The 20,635-nt window shown below is 36.4% G+C and overlaps 3 protein-coding genes across 5 annotated transcripts; 2 read left to right on the top strand and 1 right to left on the bottom strand.

Moving 5' to 3' along the window:
* The first annotated feature begins 363 nt into the window (after positions 1–363).
* imp4 (IMP U3 small nucleolar ribonucleoprotein 4) lies at positions 364–3,899 on the top strand. The gene is made up of 9 exons (XM_019082544.2): positions 364–490; positions 1,420–1,528; positions 1,629–1,712; positions 1,795–1,904; positions 2,096–2,228; positions 2,428–2,582; positions 3,206–3,300; positions 3,409–3,482; positions 3,587–3,899. The coding sequence occupies exons 1-9, from the start codon at positions 488–490 to the stop codon at positions 3,697–3,699; spliced, it is 876 nt and encodes a 291-aa protein (XP_018938089.1). The 5' UTR covers positions 364–487; the 3' UTR covers positions 3,700–3,899.
* Positions 3,900–4,156: 257 nt separating this feature from the next.
* Positions 4,157–14,690, top strand: araf (A-Raf proto-oncogene, serine/threonine kinase). 2 transcript variants are annotated; one of them, XM_042723947.1, is made up of 16 exons: positions 4,157–4,273; positions 5,722–5,920; positions 6,079–6,182; positions 6,279–6,381; positions 7,316–7,470; positions 7,550–7,648; positions 7,753–7,894; positions 8,372–8,396; positions 8,609–8,736; positions 8,834–9,036; positions 9,212–9,388; positions 10,318–10,364; positions 10,681–10,799; positions 10,948–11,079; positions 11,254–11,388; positions 11,478–14,690. In XM_042723947.1, the coding sequence occupies exons 2-16, from the start codon at positions 5,813–5,815 to the stop codon at positions 11,616–11,618; spliced, it is 1,818 nt and encodes a 605-aa protein (XP_042579881.1). In that variant the 5' UTR covers positions 4,157–4,273; positions 5,722–5,812; the 3' UTR covers positions 11,619–14,690. The 2 variants fall into 2 exon arrangements, with proteins under 2 accessions (XP_042579881.1, XP_042579882.1); XM_042723948.1 differs by lacking the exon at positions 4,157–4,273 and adding an exon at positions 5,246–5,609.
* A 225-nt stretch (positions 14,691–14,915) lies between these two features.
* On the bottom strand, positions 14,916–17,936 carry LOC109077526 (leukocyte surface antigen CD53-like). Of its 2 annotated transcripts, XM_019093077.2 has the most exons (9): positions 17,768–17,936; positions 17,475–17,591; positions 17,301–17,370; positions 16,997–17,185; positions 16,589–16,663; positions 16,408–16,512; positions 16,093–16,188; positions 15,903–15,986; positions 14,916–15,672 (listed from the first exon to the last, which is right to left on the bottom strand). In XM_019093077.2, the coding sequence occupies exons 3-9, from the start codon at positions 17,355–17,357 to the stop codon at positions 15,604–15,606; spliced, it is 675 nt and encodes a 224-aa protein (XP_018948622.2). In that variant the 5' UTR covers positions 17,358–17,370; positions 17,475–17,591; positions 17,768–17,936; the 3' UTR covers positions 14,916–15,603. The 2 variants fall into 2 exon arrangements, with proteins under 2 accessions (XP_018948622.2, XP_042579883.1); XM_042723949.1 differs by lacking the exon at positions 17,475–17,591.
* Between the last annotated feature and the right edge of the window lie 2,699 nt (positions 17,937–20,635).

The following is a 20,635-nucleotide window of genomic DNA, read 5'->3' on the forward strand; positions in this document are numbered from 1 at the left end:
TCTTTCAAACAGTGTTTTAGTATTAGTATTATATGAAATAATTAAATATATGACTATTTGGTGAAACCGTCGTACCTTTCATTGTTTAATTATTGATTGATTGATTGACTGGAGAATAGAAATGAACAGAAAAGATCAGCATTTACTTGAAATCAGAAAACCGTTTCTGCTGTAGCTCCTCTCTAAAGACTTAAAATATAGGTCTACTAAAAACTCTGCTTAACATGGAAAAGCTTATATGACACGGTTTCAGTGCATATAGTTTCTATGTATTATTGGTGATTTGAAATAATACTAATAATAATCTTTCATACTAGCAATGACCGTTCCTAGAAATTATACGTCCGCTTTCTGACGCAGTTGTGAACTTTTATTTTGAAAGGTCGTGACATTTTTGATCGTTGTCAGTGATTGGATGAGCGGATTGACCAACAGGAAGTCGTGATAGTAGACTGTAAGGCTGAATTGTCACGTGTAGTTGATCAAAATGGTAAGTACAACATAACGCATTTAAATTATCCTGATAAATGTCAAGTGTGTTAGACATATTTTTGTTTTGCCTGTAATTCTTTTAACGTGGTTTATTTCCCTCGCGCTACATAGAGCAGTAGTTTATCAAGCCACTCATTGCTTTCCCGATTGTGTTGTAGTGTTATCAAGCTCCATGATAAAGTGTGATGCATAGATTAACACACACAGTGTAATTTCTAATAAACAAATGTGTCAACTAACTTTTTTTTTTTAACTAATTGCCTAAATATTCTTTGGCCTTAACCATATTCTGACTTTCAGTTTCCTTGGGAACATAGTAACGTACCATTTGTGATGTTTTGGTAGCTACGTTGCTAATTATTATTTATCTTTTGCAGTTTAGGGCATAAATGTAGGTTTAGTAAGATATATATATATTTTTTAATGGAAATAATTTTTTATTCAACAAGGATGCATTAAATTGATCTCAAGTGACTGTATATTAATTTGTAATGTTAAAAAAGATTTCTATTTCAAATAAACTGTATTTTTCTGTTAATCAAAGAATCCTGTCATGCTTTTCACAAGTGTATTAATCAGCTACTTTCAAGATTTATAATAATAATTTAGTTTTTAGTTTTTTTGAGCACCAAAAAATCATATTAGTATGATTTCTGAAGGATTAAATGACACTGAAGACTGGAGTAATGGCTGCTGGAAATATATGGACTAAATTACATTTAAAAAATAATAGAAAACAGTGTTCATTTGTAGTAATATTTCACAATATGACTGCGTTTTTGGATTGTAATCTGTAAATCTATTTTCTGGACAGCTTGGTGAGCATACAAGACTCCTTTTAAAAACATAAAAAATCTTACTGACAGTAAGAACAGCGGTGTATTTCCTAGAGTTCATATTGTTTCTGAACTGTATTTTGTGCTGTAGCTGCGGCGAGAGGTGAGACTGAGAAAGGAATACCTGTACAGGAAAGCACAGGAGGACAGACTGTACACTATTGAAGAGAAAAAACAGAAGCTCAAATCTGCTTTAGATGGTGAGACTCCAGCCATCTCTTAATCATTTTATCAAACTCTCCTAACCGATCTGATATATATTGGGCTTCTCTCATTTTACACTGTTCATATCTTTTGCAGAAAATCGTCTTTTACCGACCGAAGTTCGGAAGGAGGCGTTAGACTTACAGAAACTGTTGGAGTTTGATGATGAGGGTGGAGATGGTGACTATTTTTTTCTATCACTTATATCGGAATCCATTTTTGTCTGCCACTATATATAAACATGTTTTGTGACATTATTTAGGTGTTAGTTCTCATATGGATGATGAGTACAAATGGGCAGGAGTGGAAGACCCCAAAGTTATGGTCACAACATCCAGAGACCCCAGCTCTAGACTCAAGATGTTTGCCAAAGTATGTAAAATCCTAATAATCGGATTTGACAGTAAGGATTAAATGTTTATTTTTGTGAATGCATGATGTTTTATGCTGTTAATTCTAATCTGATGTTTTGTATGTTCGTGTTACCATAATGACGCAAGTGAAACTTTCGTCTTTCAGTGGTTGTGGTTTATTTAGGTGGTATTCTTTTTTTTCTTTTGCAGGAAATGAAGCTGATGTTTCCAGGGGCCCAGCGTATGAACAGAGGAAACCACGAAGTTAAAACATTAGTACATGCATGCAAAGCTAATAATGTCAGTGATCTGGTCATAGTTCATGAGACCAGAGGCCAACCAGGTATGAACTGTTATGGTATCTGTTTCTTGTTTTATTGCACAGTGTATCAATACCTGGTAAACATCTGGTATATTATGAAAGTTGTTTTTTTTTTTTTTTTTTTGTAATTGCTTTAATTGCATGTCCAGTTTAATGTGCAGTTTTTCACTTTAGGTACATTAGATCTTTTATTTCATTGCATTACGTCTTTCCTCTGTAGATGGTTTGGTGGTGTGTCACCTTCCTTTTGGGCCGACAGCCTACTTCACGTTGTATAATGTGGTAATGAGACATGATGTTCCAGACATTGGCACCATGTCTGAGGCCTTCCCTCACCTCATCTTCCACAGCTTCACGTCACGTCTTGGCCGAAGGGTGAGTTATGCAGAAAACAACTTCTGGTGTCCTTGGAAACAATAATAAAGTTAGTTTCTCATCCACACTACCATTCAAAAGGGTCACTAATACTTTTTTAAACAAATGTAATGCTTTTATTCTTTTACGCTAAAATGCATAAAATTGATTGAAGTAAAGGCCAGTAAAGACATTTATAATATTACAAAAAGAATTCTATTATAATACTGAGTAGCACAATTGCTCAACATTGATAATTGATAGTTTCTTGAGGATCGAATGATTTCTGAAAAACTATGTGACACTGAATACTGAAAACTTAGCATTTCCATCAGAGAAATAAATGACATTTTATATTAAAATAGTTATTTTAAGTTGTAATATTTCACAGTGTTGCTTTTTTACCGTTTGATCTAATAAATGCAGACTTGGTTAGTGTAAGGGACTTCTTTGAACAGTATTTAATAAACATAATTATAGGTTTACCATATGTGATAGAGAGAAAGAGACTAGGCTTTACTGAAAAAAATAAATAAATGAATATCTCCATGTGACGTTATAAAGGCTTCTGAAAAGCTTCTTGGTTTAGTAATGGAATTTATGTGTTAAGCTGAAAGCAATATTTTTATTTTTTTCCTCTCTAGGTCTCTAACATCCTGAAGTATCTGTTTCCTGTACCCAAAGAGGATAGCAGACGTGTTATTACATTTGCAAATACAGATGATTTCATCTCTTTCAGGTGAGTAATGGTCTGTTAGATGAAACTGTTATTCTAGGTATTCTAAGGTTTTGAGTTTGATTCAGAAGATTGGTTTTAATAACTTTGAAATGACTTTGTATATTGCAGACACCATACCTACAAGAAAACCGATCACAAGAACGTTGAGTTGACAGAGGTTGGACCCAGATTTGAGATGAAATGTAAGCAGCTCTGTTTTTTGGTTTTAGATGAATTGATATTGATGCAGAAAAGGCACTCATGTTCTCTGCTCACTATTCATTCGTGTTTAATCTTCCTTTTTCAGTGTACATGATCAAGCTCGGCACACTGGAGAACGAGAATACTGCAGATGTTGAGTGGCGACTCCATTCTTACACACGCACTGCAAAAAAGAGGAAATTCTTAAGTGTGGAATAGCCCAATGTACTCATGAGAAACCTGTGTTCTTCTATCAGAAGGAACATTTTCAATGTAATTCCACCGACATAGTGGTCTTTTTTACATTTAGTTGTGACATTTAAAAAGATGGATGAATTCCTTTCAATATTAAAATATTAAAACTTCCACAAATTAAATGTTTTGTACACCGTCACCTGAACATTAAAAAACGTTCTTTACAATTGTGTTTTGTATTATTTTTTTTATTGTGGCTTCATTATTCCTTATGAATTGGCTTGTATTGAATATTTAAACGGATTTTTTCCTTTAAACTGTTTTTGTTTGATTTTAACAAAAATATAAACATCTTGAACAGTATATTTAGAATGTAAGTTGCAGCTGTGTTGGTTGCTTGGAAAAACATCACATTCGTTACCCGCAGCACACGCCCCTTTCTCATTCCCTTGCTACAAAGTACCACAATAGATGACCAATCAGTGGCTCGATTCACAGATCTCGACCAATCAGAGCGCGAGCTTTCGCTGTTCCGCTTTCCATGAAATTCTTTGCTGATCCGACTTGAGACTGAGAGAATTCAAGATGGCTGTCTCAGGTGAGTATTTACTTTGAAGCGAAAAATGCCAAGTGAGTCTCGCGAACGGGCTGCGTAGTTTGCAGAAATACTACTCGCAGGTGTTAATCGCGGTAATTCATACCGCGGCGGCTGCAAAATTCAGATTAAGCTTAATTTTTCAACTTTTAGACAGCATTAGCAACGCTAGCTAGCAGCTAGTCGTCTAATCCCTTTCCGCCTTATGAAAACAGCATTCCCTCCTTCAGCTCGAAAAGGCACCTGACAGGACTTAAGGGTCTATATTTAGCTAATATGCTTTTATACTTCAGTCACAATATTGAGTTATGTCTTGGTAAATTGAACGAGATAGGAGTGCATGGCCTGTTGTATAGTAAAAGAGCAGAGCAAATGATCAGGCACATCACTCTTAGCTAAACCCAACCAGCTCATCTTCATTGCAGGCTGATGCACATTTCTGTGGTTACTCTTTCAGGAGGGAGGTGTTTGTGTAAAACATCTTTATCATTCCCTGTCCTGCGTTTATACTGCAGATGTAACATGATGTGTTGCAGTGTTATTTTGCCTTTCTAAGCGCTTTTGAACAAGGATTGATCACTGAGGACTGGTTTAGAAATGCAGCTATAATAATAATAATATACGTACATAAAACAAAGTCGTGGATGTTTCTCAAAGCTATATAGTTTGCGTCTGTGTGTATATTGCAGATTTTAGATGTGTATATATATGTGTGTGTGTATATACATGTATATTTATATCAAGGTCGTGGATGTTATGAATATATATATATATATATATATATATATATATATATATATATATATATATATATATATATATATATATATATATTAGTAATTATATTGCGGGATGTAAGTGTAAGATCTGTATTTGGTTATTTATTACATGCTCATTCTCTGCTGTAGTGTATACAACCCCAGTGATGTTCTGCACTATGGTGCAACTGCAGTGGTTTCCAGTATGCACAATACTTGTGGTTTAAGGTTGCAAAGACTGTATACTGCATTAAATATCATAAAATGTTCAATCCGAAGTACTTGTTCCTACGTGTCTGGATTAAATGGCTTCATTTCAGAGTTTGATAGCCTTAAGACTTAAATTATAGTCTATAATTATAGACTAAAATGTTGAAAGGAGTTTGAATGACATTGGGTATCTTTATTTGAGGCATTTCCTTCTACATCTGTTTCATATTGGCTTTATTACACTTAAAGACCAGTGTAGAAACTAGTATTTATTTACGTACTTACAAGCTCCACTCACATATGGTTCTGAGTTATCAGTTTGTTTTTTCTCAATAGAGTGTAATTTCAAATGACCACGCCTATGTATGTATGTAAGTATATGTATATATATGTGTGTATATATATATATATATAATATATAATATAATATAATATAATATAATATAATATAATATAATATAGACACACTGTTTTCCATCCCAGGCTCCAGATGAGGGCTTCTTCCTGCTTTGCCCTGGTGTGTAACTCTTGAGTGTCAGTGCTGCCTGTCCCTCACTGCCCCTTTGGAGACACCATGTCCAACACCTCCTCCTGTTCCTCCTCGGGGGAAAACAGCCCGGATGACACACCCCGAGGTGGGGGCACCATTCGTGTCTACCTCCCCAACAAGCAGCGGACGGTGGTGAGGGTTCATTTACTGCAGTCTGATTTCTTTAAAATGCCTTTTGTTGTTAACAAACATTTGGAATCGCTAATATAACTTGTGTATGTATATATTTGTAATCAGAGGTTGTGTGTTTGTGATCATACATTGATAGCACTGTGTGACCATGTGTTCAGGTTAATGTTCGGCCTGGGCAAACTGTCTATGATAGTCTAGATAAAGCCCTGAAAGTCAGAGGCCTAAGCCAGGATTGCTGTGCTGTCTTTCGCCTTCTCGAAGGGTAGGTGTGCCTAAAAATATGGCTCTTAAAATGGCAAAATCTCAACTTAGTAAGTTTATACTCCGTTGTTTTGACTTTGTTCTTCTTTTGGGCCAGCCGGAAGAGACTTACAGAATGGGACACTGACATCACACCCCTTGTAGGGGAAGAGCTTCTGGTAGAAGTGCTGGATGATGTTCCTCTTACCATGCACAACTTCGTAAGTGTACTTGCACAACAGACTCAGAGTCAGCAAAGCTAGGTTCTCATTTTTAGGCCCTTTTAGGTTTTTTTTGGTACTGTTGATGTACTGGAAAATATTTGCAGCAAATAATCTGGATGTGTATGTGGGATGATTATGACTAGCAAGTACAGATTATTTTAACACAGATCATGCTCTGAGCTCTGTCCAGCAGTTCTGGGACTTTTGGTTTAAATTTGAACTGCTGATGCTTTAATTAAATTGGTAGCCCTTTACAGTAAGGTTAAATTTGTAATATTAGAAAATTCATTAGTTATGATGAACTAAAAATGAACAACATTAAAGTTTTTATGTATATATTTTATTCTGCACCACAGCTCTAACATTCTAATAGATTTAATTTTTAGCCATTCTTAGGTTAATTTCAAATTTGAGGTTAACATTAATTTATGCTATAACATAAATTCCTCATGTATTGCATTTTTTTAAAATAAAAAATAAAAGGCTTAATTTATTTGATAAAAAAAAACAGTACCATTCTTTAATATTATGATTTAAAATACTTTTATTTTATTTTTTATGTAATTTACTCAAGTGATGGCAAAGCTGAATTTTCAGCAGCCATTTCTTCAGTCTTCAGTATCCTATGATTCTTCAGAAATCATTCTGATATGCTGAGCAAGATTTATCAAAGTTCTCCTGCTTGATATTTTTGTGGACACTGTGATACATTATTTTTTAAGGATTCTTTTGAGAAACTGTGAAAGAGTAGCGCATACTTCTTTACTGTCACTTTCAATCAGTTTAATTAAACCCCTCTGAGTAAAGGTATTTAAAAAAAACATAATGACCTCAGATTTTGAATGCTATTCTATATCAATAACATATCAACATTAACTTGCGAGCCACCAAATCAGCATCACCCTTAAATGGCACAATCTTGTTTTCACAGGTACGTAAAACATTCTTTAAATTAGCTTACTGTGACTTCTGCCACAAGTTTTTGTTCAACGGCTTCAGGTGTCAGACATGTGGGTATAAATTTCACCAGCACTGCAGCAGTAAAGTCCCTACAGTATGTGTGGATATGGACACCGTGACAAAACGGTATGTTCTGAATGAAATTGTCTGTTTATGTGTGCTTGTCCTCATTTTTGTAACTCAACTGGTGTTCTGTTGCTCTCAGGTGTGTTCCTAATACAGAAGTCTGCCCTTCGATATTGATATATCCGGCCTCCAATTCCATATCACAGAGTGACATTCCCTTAACTTCAGATTCTCCTGGGTACTCTCTAACTTCACCTATAAATAGATGTACCTGTTGATCCCCTAAGGGAAATGAAACACTAGCCGACATGTATGTTTTTTGTTTTGTTTTATCACTTGCAGAGAGGAACTGCTGTCTACCCCATCCTTCTGTTTGATCATGCGAGGAGAGGACGGTCAGTCTCTCCAGAGGCATCGCTCCACCTCAACCCCCAACGTCCACATGGTCAGCACGCTGGAGCCTGGTGCTGCTGGCCTCATGGAGGTTAGAGACCGGACTAGAGGCTCATCAAGTCCACATACGTTTTCTCATTTTTTGTTCCCAAGAACAGTTCACCTTCAAATGAAAGTCACCCTCTTTGCTCCCAAATTTTCTTTCTTCTGTCGAACCCAAAAGGTGATGTTAGACAAAGTTTTCACACTGATATTTTCCATACAGTGAAAATGGCTGTCAATATCAGAAACCAGAAAACCAGCATTTAAACAGTTTGCACAGACAAAAGTAGTGTCAACATTCTGCTACACTTCTGTTTTTGTGTTCCGTGGAAGAAAGGAAGTAATGCAGATTTGAAATTAAAAGAGGGTTATGACATGCATTTTTGGGTGAACTGTCCCTGTACTAGAGTATTAGCCTTGGTAGAAATCAAATGTCAAGATAAGTTACTTCACAGAATATGACTGTGGAGGTTCTGCATGCCTCCATCGCATGTATTTATTCATTTTTTTCCCCACTCTCATTCAGGAGTCATTAAAAATCAGCACAATGGGTGAGTGTTGTTGGTATTTATTTCCTCTCATTTTTTTTTTTCCACTCTTGACTACCCGTCTCTCACAATTGCTTACGTAATTTTTTTTTTTTACGCACCCACATTACACTACATACTTTTTTGTTACTTAACCATCTCTGATAACAATGACACAAATATCTACACATCTCCATGTGTTTGATCTGGCCTTCACATTCTAGTGTTGTCCACAGGGCAAGAGTCCTCTCCCAAGCCTTCCACTAGCCCACCCCACCTAGGGTCACCAGGAAAAAGACCCCCCAAATCCCCTTCTGAGCCCAAGGAACGAAAACAATCCTCATCTGATGATAAAAAGAAAGTGGTGAGTGTGTGTCTTATTTTAATAAGAAGCCCAGATGACATGGCTACAGTCTTTTTTTTTTTCAAAACCAATTTTTGTGTCTGTGTGTGTTTTTTAGCACCGGGGAGGTTACAGAGACTCCAGTTACTACTGGGAGGTGCACTCACGGGAGGTGACCATGTTAAAGAGGATTGGAGCAGGTTCTTTTGGGACCGTCTATAAAGGCAAGTGGCATGGAGACGTGGCTATCAAGATTCTTAAAGTGACAGAGCCCACACCGGAGCAGCTCCAGGCATTTAAAAATGAGATGCAGGTTTTACGGTGAGTCGTCATCTGCACGATCCTAGCTTCAAAGCCTGCTGAAGATAACACTGTAACAGTGGTTCTCATGAATGTTGCTTTACTGCATTAGTAATGTTATCTGCTGCTACAACCAGCTAATCTCCAGTTCAGATCTTCTATTCAGTATGACTAATTTGAGACCTTTGCTCCTCAGAAAAACACGCCATGTCAACATTCTGCTGTTCATGGGCTTCATGACGAAGCCTAATTTTGCCATTATCACGCAGTGGTGTGAAGGCAGCAGCCTCTACCGCCACTTGCATGTTACTGAGACCAAGTTTGACACCATGCGCCGTATCGATGTTGCTCGCCAGACCGCACAGGGCATGGAGTAAGTTTTTTTTTTTTTAGTGCTACACGCTGTGCCAATTATATAATGTTAATATAACAAAACTATAAAAAAGTTAATATACACTACTGTTAAAAGGTGTGGCATAAGAAAATAACTTTTAATCAGCAAGGATGCATTTTATTGATCAAAAGTGACAATGAGACATTTGTAACAGTGGATTTATTTTTCAATTAAATACTGTTCTTTCAAACTTTCTATTAAAGAATTCTGAAAAACAGTCATGGTTTCAACGAAAGTATTAAGCAGCACCACTGTTTACAACAGGCGTTCGGAACTCTAGCCCACGAAATCCACATTCCTGCAGAGTTTAGCTCTAACCTTGATCAAATTCACCTGCCTGTGACCTTCTAGTGATCCTGAAGATGTTGATCAGCTTGTTCAGATGTGTTTGATTAGGGCTGGAACTAAACTTGGCAGAAAAGTGAACCTCGAGGGTCTCTGGTGTACAACATTGATAATAAGCAATAAGAAATCAGCATTAGAAGGATTCTAAAGGATCATGTGACACTGAAGACTGGAATAATGGCTGCTGAAAATTCAGCTTTATCATCACAAAAATAAATCCTTTTTTACAACCTATTCAAATTGAAAACTGTTCTTTTAAAATTGTAGTACTGTGATAAAAGCAGCCTCGCTGAACATAAGAGAATTGTTTTGAAAGTATCATGCCAACCCCAAACTTTTAAATAGTAGTGTGTTTTTCAAAAGGCATAATTTCCTTACAGATTTTTTTCAGTTCCCAACACACTCATTTTCCCAGCTCATATGGGAAATTAGCATGCCTTCTTAAATCCACAAATGTTAGATGATTGTATTGTCTATTAGTAATGCTTGGATTTATAGAGTGTAGATGAAGTGTAGAAAATCTCAATTTTGTACATAATTTGCTTCTTATCTTTCCTTAACAGTTATCTTCATGCCAAGAATATCATTCATCGGGACTTGAAATCTAATAGTATCCTTTCCATAATGGATTAGCAGTGCTTTTGTCTGTATTGTGAGATATCTGTTGCAGGATAGATCAGATTGAATTCATTTGCTGCCAGTAGATGGCATCATGGTTGCATCTTAATGTCCTAGTAGATTGCCAAGCTGCTTTCGGTCTTAATGCTTGTAAATAATTAAATAATTGTCAGATTTACCTACATTACTGGCATGAGATGGAAGGCTAAGGTTATTGATTTACTGGAATAATAGTGCTAATGCATTCTCTCTAGTGATATTGAAGTCGTTCTTTGTTCTGCATGATACTCCTCCTGAGCTCGTGTCAGATATCTTCCTGCACGAAGGCTGGACGGTGAAGATCGGTGACTTTGGGCTGGCCACAGTAAAGTCTCGCTGGAGTGGCTCTCAGCAGGTCGAACAGCCCAGTGGCTCCATCCTGTGGATGGTGAGTAATCATCACCCAACTCAATACCTCATTCATCAATGAATCTAATACTTAGTAGCTCACTACTTATGTGAAGTAGTTTAATCCAGAATTTTATTGTTGAGAAGTACATTTGTACAGCTTGTTTAACTCTGCTGTTGTTTTTCAGGCCCCTGAGGTGATCAGAATGCAAGACACTAACCCATACACCTTCCAGTCAGATGTATACGGATATGGAGTGGTGCTCTATGAACTGATGTCTGGGACTTTGCCTTATTCGAATATCAACATCCGCGATCAGGTCAGACATTCACCACCACTTAAAGATTGTCCTTTTCTGTTCAAGCTCTAAATAGTTTTGAATGAAGCCCAAAATAACTATCATTTACTCACACTCATGTTGACTCTATGACTTTCTTCCTTGGAGCACAAAAGGAGAAGTTAACTATGATTTTTGGTTGTTCTCTTCCTGTAGATTATCTTCATGGTGGGTCGTGGCTACTTGTCTCCAGACCTCAGTAAATTATACAGTAATTGCCCTAAATCAATGAAGAGGCTCATCATCGACTGTCTAAAATTCAAACGCGATGAACGGCCTCTCTTCCCACAGGTAAGAGTAACCAGAGCCCTTCTCAGCTTTCCAGTGCAGTTATGGCAGATTAAGTGATAGCCTCGTGTTTCATCCCTGCTGTTCTTCAGATCTTGGTGGGCATCGAGCAGGTCCAGGATCTGTTGCCAAAAATTGAGCGGAGTGCCTCTGAGCCCTCTTTACACCGTGCTGTACACGCCGAGGACCTGAACCCACTTTTCCTTCACACCACACGCTTCATGCCTCTGTGAGACTGCCGGAGACCATCCGCCCCTCTCCCAGATGCCGCGCAGGATCATTCCCAGCATGGAGTTCCTCTCATTATTCCACAGAGAGCACCCCAATTACTTCATCGGTCACACATATAGTCAAACATGTAACATTTATCTACTCGTTCATGTTCCCTCACTCTTTTCCATTCCAGCTGCTCCTTCATAAAGCTGCCTGTAGAGAATGTCAGATTCTTTCTGGACCAGCTGCTTTCTAAAACAGAAGCAGGAAATAAACCGTGCTCTCTTACTACACTTAATGGATTTCGAAATCCAAGCATCATATCAGCAATGTATCGGCACAATCTTAATGACCTCCTTTTTTGAGGTATATTTCAAAATGTGTTATGGTTGCTTAGACGTTACCTCTTTTACTTAAAGATGAAAGTAGCGTTTTACTTTAGAACAAGCAATTTAGCATGGAGAATTTCCTTGTTTTTTTTTTTTTTCTTCTCCCTGTTCTCCTTGCTCGAAAATCATTGGCCAATGATAGCAGAATGTTGATGACTCCATTCATCTACATCAGTCACAGAGACTAGACTCTCTGCTCACAGATTTGTTCGCACTCAGTTTATGATCCTAAACATGCCATTGTTTTGGCATCTTTGTTAATTCCGTTATTTTTTTTTTTTTAAATGGAAAATATAGGTGTCAGATGTGGTTGGATATACATGTGACTTGTGCCCTTAATAATTGTGCTGTGCAATTGCGATATTTAAAAAAAAAAAAAAAAGTGTCTGATTTGGCTCTACCTTTGTGCTTTCTGTTTCTCTGTTGGTGAGCTTTAAATTGTGTAGCTTAATGAAATTGGTGCACGTCCTGAAGGGATGGGGAAGGAAAAATATTTTTCTTTTGTTGCTTTGAAATTAGTACATTTGGCTTTCTGGATTAAAACAAGATTGATTGTTCATTTTAAAACGGAGTAAAAATTCACAAACTAAACTAAAATGGCACATGATGAGCATAAGCGAGACTGGTGAACTAGTACTGACACTTCATCCCAGTCTAACTTGTGAACTAACGCATTGCATTTGCATGTGGTGGTGTTAACCGGTTGCCTGTTGCTGCCTGTGCTGTTGAACGTTTGTAAAGTAGCTCACACTTGGAGATACTGGAGTGCAGAGGTTCTTTATCCTGGTCCAGAGTCTGATGACCTGAATCAGGTGTCAAATAAAGAAGACCTCCAAAAGTGCACAAAGCAGGGGATCAGCAGGACAAAAATGAAGAACCACTGCTGAAGTTATTTTGTTTACAGCTCTACATTCAGATAGTGTTGATTGGTTTTACATCTTGAAACTTCGTCATTTTTGAGTGTCTGAGAATGATGTCCATAAATGGTCTTCATTTTGCAGTCATACAGCAGCTTTAAGGTGGATGTCCGGTTGAAGCCCTGAAGCAGTTTTCAAAGAAACTACACTTCTGTAATAAGGCTGCTAATTTTAGACCCACTGGTTAATCGACTAGTTTTAGTTTTGAGTGAGACGATCAAACTTAAAATGCGCTTTTCCCTTCTGCAGCGCTCATTCTCTTAGGGCTCTGATAAGAGCAGGAAGAACAGAAACTTCGTAGCATTTCCTTCAGATCAAATGTGTGGCAGCATGGGTGAGGGAGTGCTTCTGGATGCTGTATTCTACTTTCAGTTAGTTCAGTTCATACCATACACTCAAAAGCACATCTTTGCAACACACTCATGCTGTTTAATAGCAATATTAAAGTTCCTTTTCCTCCCACTCAGCTGGTTTCAATAGGACTGACTGAAACCTACAATGATGGGGCCTTATGTGATATCTGTCCTTTTAATGGAGTCTTAATATATGTAACTTATTGATTCATAACTGACACTTGTACTAAAGGCAGAGCTTTGGTTCTTATCTAGCAATATTTGAATGGGGCTGGGTACCCCGTTGAGCTGTACTCATTTCAAATACGATGCCTATGGAGGATTCACTAGGCGATTCTATGTCTCTTGTTCATGAAAGATGGCTTCACATCCCCTTAGTGACTAATGGAAATCAGTATGTTGTAGTATCAGACAAACCTGGCTATCTTTATATATTTCTGCTTGATTACGCACTTCCTCTGTTATTAATAGAGCTGAAGTGCTTCTGGACTCTTGTAGAATGATGATGTGGTACTCAGAGTGTAGGATTTTCGTAAGAAACCAGTGGTAATAATATTACTCAGTACAAAAGGAGGTAATTGCGTTATCAAGCATTTGTAGATGGCACTATATGCTCTTCTCTATTCGTAACGGTTGAGAAAGCAAGACTATCGGTTTATTTTTGTATAGATTTGGACGCACAGCTAGTCGTATTGAGATGTATGATACAATTAAAGCTATAATTGAATTATGTAGTTTTAAAACAACAGCCGAGAATCCTCAATAGAATTAGACTCTGGTTTAGGAACTGTTTTTCCCATCAAATTCCAGCCTTAACTTGTTGTATGGAAACCATAACTGGTCCTAGATCATTTAATACAGTAACTACTTCTGCCAACTTTGGATATTTGCAGCATTGCCTTAATGGCTTTAACATCCCTCTGGATACATGTGGGGCAAAGACTTTTTTCCCCCTTGTATCTTTGCAAGCACCTCATTTGTTCACACTTTTATAGTTTCCATTATGCCCAAAATAAGATAATCAGTATATGAGATTCAGTTTTTGCTTTTGCACAAGGGCACGAATGCAAAAAGGTGAAACTTTAGATTGGTATACAAGCCGCCATTTTTCAGAACAGAAAATATAGCGAAAGATCAATTTTGTTTAAAAAGATTAGTTTTGCATATTTTAGGTGAACTGCAATAATGTGTGTATAGTTGAAGATGTTTAAGGGGTGTTTGCGAAAAATGGTGTTTTCTGCCGTGTACAGTTACTTTTCCTTTTTTTAAAGATTACTTTAAATTGTATTTGTTTCTATTTTTTGTGTGATGGTTCAAAAAGAACAAAATTATTTTAAACCATGTAAAGGAAATCTTAGTGTTTTCTAGTTATTTTGGGTCTTAAATATTGTGGAGACAGGATTTTGTCCTAAAATAAAACTGTTGAATTCTGATGTTTTAAGTTTGTTTTTTTTATTTTATTTTCAATGCTGTTAACTACATACATTTCATCTTTCATGAACTTTAAATGCAATTTCATAACCGAAAGCATCATTTCAAGCCACCCATCATGACCATAACTGTAAAGGAAGTGTTGATTTGCAATTGGTGACACTTCCTTTATCAACCACAAAAATGCTGGTATTTGCCTTTTAATGTTTCATAAAAGAGAGAAAACATTTTCATTCTGTTTTAGTTTAATTCACGTTAGTTTGCAGAGAAAAGTAAAGGAAAAAACAATGCATTACAAATGGTGTAAATGGTTTTAAATAAGCATGTGTGGTTTCCACCCTGTGCTTATTCTGGGAAATCACATGGTTTAGTCACTGCTACAGCTAGTCAGAAAAGGAAGTGATCAGAAATAAGTGCTTTGTATTGTACATAAGTCAAATATAGTCTATGTAAAAAGTCAGATACATCAACATATTAGGTCAAACATAATTATATGACGTGAAAGAATCAATACTTATATACAGTGTAATATGCCATTATATTTTTGTGTAAAGATGATTCATCATGGAAAATCTCTCTTACACCCTTTTTATAACTTGACGTTCAGATGAAAGTGGGTGAATTCAGTGCCTAAAACCCCCTAGAAAGTTTCCTTTCAAGCTTTGATGGCCAAAGGCAAAGTTTTTTTCTTTCTTTTTTTTAACCACTTCTGATTTAACTGCTCTAATAACTGTAATTCATACATGCAAAATAATAATAATAACAATAATGCGGTAACAGTTATTATGGATTTTGTGAACTGTTTCTTAGAGGAGGACACATTACATATACATAGAAGTCATCTTGTCTTTGGGTATTTGTGGGACAAACATTATTAAAAACACAAACTGTGAAATATGGAAACATTGTGTTTGCTTATTTGTATCCTAACCCACTTCGACTTATGTGGCAGAACAGGGTCAATGAGAAACACATACCCAAGACCTACAAGAGGAGAGATCATGTTTAGTTACATTAATAAAAATACCTTTAATTATCATATTACACTAGTGATCTGCATTAAGTGTAAAGGAGTAGCTGCTAAACAAAACTGATGTCCTAAAAATGAGAATCATTTAATCATTTTTAATCTGTTATGTGGGGTCTCGTACAATTTATTTCCATTAGCTAAGGTGACTATGACAAAACGTAAAGCCTCATATGGAAACTCATACCTCAATAATGCAGACAACAATGACACCAATTCCTATGTTCAAGATGTTTCTTTCAAATGCACCCTTCAGCTTTGTTAAACAACCCTAAATGCAACAATCAAGACAAAACATGTGATATAAGATTGAATCCGCTGTGTTTCTGTTTCATTAATATAGTTTTGCTATATAGCTCATATTAGTGCTGTATTACCTGCGACCAATAACGTGTTCCATTTCTTGTGTCTTCGCATGACTTCGGCACAGGTGTCCCCCATTCTGTATGGTTTCTGATTCCACAGCACTGAAACTGTTGATTTATAAGAACAACTGTAATTGATTATATATTTATTTATTTATTAAGAACAAATGTGTGTCTGTAAAGAAAAAAAAACAGCATAATATTCTGAAGCCTAATTGTGATGAGTAAGCCAACTTTTCTCAAGAAAATGAGTGGTTCTTCCCAGGCCTCGTGTACAACACTGAGCACTACTCATAAAAGAGAAACACAATCTAAATGGGCACTTACAGCTATTTGCACTTTGTCCCAGTCATCTTCAACTGTTCCATTGAGTCTGCTATTTTTGGATTTTTCTAAACCGTCCTTAAGATCTTTATCAATGAAATCATCAATCTGTGAGTAAAAAGCACAGTCTGATCAATTTTTCCTCACATGTACTCTGCTTCCTTATTCAAATTCAGATTCTTACCTTTCCCTCGTACAGCATCAAAAGGCAGGCAGCAGTCAGCTCAGCCAACATTAGAATTAACAACAGTATGAAGAACTAAACCAACCAAACAAAAAGAGATACTGAGTTTTTTTTTTTAAGAGCCCAGAAAGTTAAACTTAGGATGATGATACACAGGCACCTTTTTGAGCAATTTTGCCAGGAAACTTTTTGTCATCATTGTTTCCTGGGCACTTTCGCACTAAGAATGGGTAACAAATATCTATCTGGATACTTTAGATTGGGCATGGGCCATGAGCAACATTAACCAAAGTTTCCTGACAACATTGCTCAAAAAGTTGCCCAGTGTATCATCAGCCTTAATGGACAACAGAGAACATGCAAGTGTAAGTGATCATGGATGCCAACAATGTTCTGCTTGAGACTCACAGATATAAGCAAGCAACGATTTTCTTTCAGGGCTCCAAGAAAGCCCAAGAAGGAGACACAGGTGATAATGATCCCAGTGATGAAAAGCAAGTTTGCAATGTTCATAGCCTGAAGACTGGGGAGCATGGAAGAGAACCTGGAGGATGTCATCAAATAGATGCCGAATCCAAAGACAGTAGCCCCACAGACCTGTAATGGTCATTCAACCAAACAAGAGAGTTTACAATGGCCTGAGATGAACAATTCTAAGTGTGAAAACTGTTGCATATTATAATGACGAGACAGTCTGAGAATGGATACATACAAAAAAGATGAAGTTCACCACACACATGGTGTACTTCAGGCACTTCAGGCACGACATCTTCCACTGTGTTCTGCAAAGTTATGAAGCACTGAGTTGACGTTAAACTGTTATCTCACTTTAAGACCTTGTGTTCTTTCCCAAACTGCTTGCTTCCACAACATAAAGATCACTGACCCAATAAAGTCAGAAAACTGAAGGTGGACCTGACGTAGTGCAATCTAGGGCATGAAACTGCTAAATGGAGCCCTGTGTAGAATTTGAAGGGCTGTCGTGTATTTCCTGTGAGACTTCCTTTACCAGAACAATCAGTAGTTAACTTTTCAAACACTACTTGGTGAAAACACACAGATTAAGATAAATAAAAATGTAAAATGATATGAAACATAAACTGGACATTTTATAAAAAATATGTCTATGTTCTAAAATACATTGTTAAAAAGACCCTCTAGAAAATTTTATATTCTTACCTTTAATTTACTCTGTAAAGATGCTCCAAAGAATAATCCTTTATCCTTAATTAAGACAGTTGGACTCGCACTTTGTGACCGTGTTGTTTTCCTAAAATCTGTCACTGGCAGTGGGAGCACATCATGTCTTACTTCCTCTGTGAACGCTGCAGTGTCTAACTAAGAGAAGACGAATGAGACAAAGAAAGAAAGAGGCGCTATGAAAAAAAAGTCATTCACCGTCATTATACCACATGGGTTATATGTGCCCAAAATACATCTGTTACAGAGAAGCATGTGAAACAACTCAACCTGTTCAGTTTTGTGCACACGTTGCAGTGAAAAAAATCAGGATAACTTTACATTTTACCTTTAGTAATAAAACGGCACAAATAAAATGTGCATCAGAAATAAATGTAACATTTTACTAGCAACTTCTTAACATTAATGCACATTTGTTGCATAAAAAGTAAAGGTGCAATTGTAAATTCAATATAATGGGTCAGCACATATGTGACCCTGGACTACAAAACCTAATGATTTTTGGCATAAAAGAAAAATCGATAATTTTGACCCATTCAGTGTATTGTTGGCTATTGCTACAAATATACCTGTGCTACTTATGACTGGTTTTGTGGTCCAGGGTCACATGTGTTTGTGTTTACACTTTTAAGTGATATTTTTGAGTCTCTGTGTTACATTCAAGTTGGAAACCCCCATGCTGTGTTACGTTATTTAGTTAAAAATGTTTCACCGATCACCCACATTTCTCGGTAAACAGTTTTTTCATTAAAAGCACTGACATGAAAACAAAAACAAGTGATTCTTAAAGGGGAAATAACTGAATGATTACACATATTGTCGCATCATCAGTGCTGGGGAGTAACTAGTTACATGTAACAGAATTACGTAATTGAATTACAAAATAAGGTTACACTTTATTTTAAGGTGTCCTTGTTACAGATTTTGAAAGTCTGCAGTTATTACAACCCCAATTCCAGAAAAGTTTGGACGTTTTGTGAAAAGGCCATAAAATCAAGAATGTTCACTTGTTCATTTTCTTTAGCCTTTATTTAACTGACTAAAGTACAAAGGAAAAAATCCAGTGTTTTCACTGGCTAACTTAAATTTATTTTGTAAATATAAACATATTTTTATTTTGATGGCTACAGCACCCTCACAACACAAAAGTTGGGACAGAGGCATGTTTACACCTGTGTCACATCAACTTTACTTTTAATTACAATGTTTAATTGGAATTGAGGATGCTAATTTTTAAAGTTTTGCAAGCACAATTTTTTTCCTATCTGGCTTGATTCAAGACTTGACCTAACAACCATGGACTTCACATAAAAGATGTCCTTTTGTTGGTGTTGAAACAGTCTGTGATGTCCAAATATTTGCATGAATTTTATTGGTGGGTTTTTGCATGTGCCAGTCACCCATGCCTTTTGCGCTGATGTACCCCCATACCATGATAGACTTTTGCATCTGTCACTAAAGCAAGTCTGGATGGTCCCTTTGGTCAGTAGTGAAAGTGGTTTTCCAAAGTACTCCTGAGATCATGTGCTATATGTCACACCGCAGTTTGATGGTTTATTATGCAATGAGGGCTGAGGGCTGAGGGCTTATGTAAACTTAGTGCTCAAAGGTCAAGCACATTCACTAAAGGTTTTCTGCCTGGCTCTACATGTACTTAGATTTCTCTGTATTTCCTGAATCTTTTCACAATATTATGTATGGTAGTTAGTGAAAGACCTAAATTCTTTGCGATTTGTATTGAGAAATGAGGTTATAGATTTGTTTGACACCTCTCATGAAATTTGGCACAAAGTGATATGTCATGATCCAGCTTTGCTTCTAAAGACCGAGATGGTCCTTTTATACCCAAACATGATATCTTGACCTATTACCAATACACCCGCTTACTGTGAACTGTTTCAAAACAGTTTAATTTGGATATTCTTTCACCTTTTTGCTTTATATTCGCCTCTGTCCCAACTTTTTTGGAGTCCATCAAAATCAAAATTTGTTTATATTTGCAAAATACATACAAGTTGGTTAAGTAAAAGTGAAAGAAAATGATCAAATTACAGATTCTTGATTTTATTGCATTTTACAAAATGTCCCAACTTTTCAGGAATTGGGGTTGTAGTGTTGAGTACTATTGTAAGGTTAACCTTGCATGGTTTAAATGTTTGAAAATGATTAACAACTGAAAACAGTAATGTAACAAAAAGTAACGAAATATAATCAGTTACATTACTTTAATAAAGTAATTGAAATAGTTACACTACTTATTACATTTTAAATTGGGTAACTTGCAATCTGTAACCTATTACATTTCCAAAGTAACTTTCCCAACACTGCTCATCGTGTATCATTGTGTCAGCTATTTTCTTTTTCTTTTTTGTAATTTGCATGCTTTGACCTTGTACTGTTTTCCTCTTTTGACTGGTAACCAGTAGACAGGAACAGACAGTAAATGCATAGAAACTTGAGAAAGGGAAATGCCTGATGAGAAAAAAAAAGTAGTCTGAAATTTCATTCAGCCTCTCAGTTTTAGGTGATAACCCTGAGAATTGTGAAACGATTATCAAGTACCAAACACAGGAAGTTAAATTCGAGAAATAGTGATGTAGAAACAATGCACACCATAATCAGGTTATAGGGTTATAATGTAGATTACAATGTACTTAACCAAGTATGCTGGAGAAAGGTTATTATGTCTTATTTGGGTAAATCATATCGTTTTAGATCTTCAAATGTGAATAAACTGACCAGAGAACATCATCCTAAAATAAAGAAGCTTGGGTTGCAATTTGTGTGTGATGGATTGAGGTAACACAGGAGAAAAATATATCTGGAAATGAGTCTCAGCTCTCCTCC

Source organism: Cyprinus carpio, chromosome B5, assembly GCF_018340385.1.
Source record: "Cyprinus carpio isolate SPL01 chromosome B5, ASM1834038v1, whole genome shotgun sequence".
In the NCBI taxonomy this organism is placed as follows: domain Eukaryota; kingdom Metazoa; phylum Chordata; class Actinopteri; order Cypriniformes; family Cyprinidae; genus Cyprinus; species Cyprinus carpio.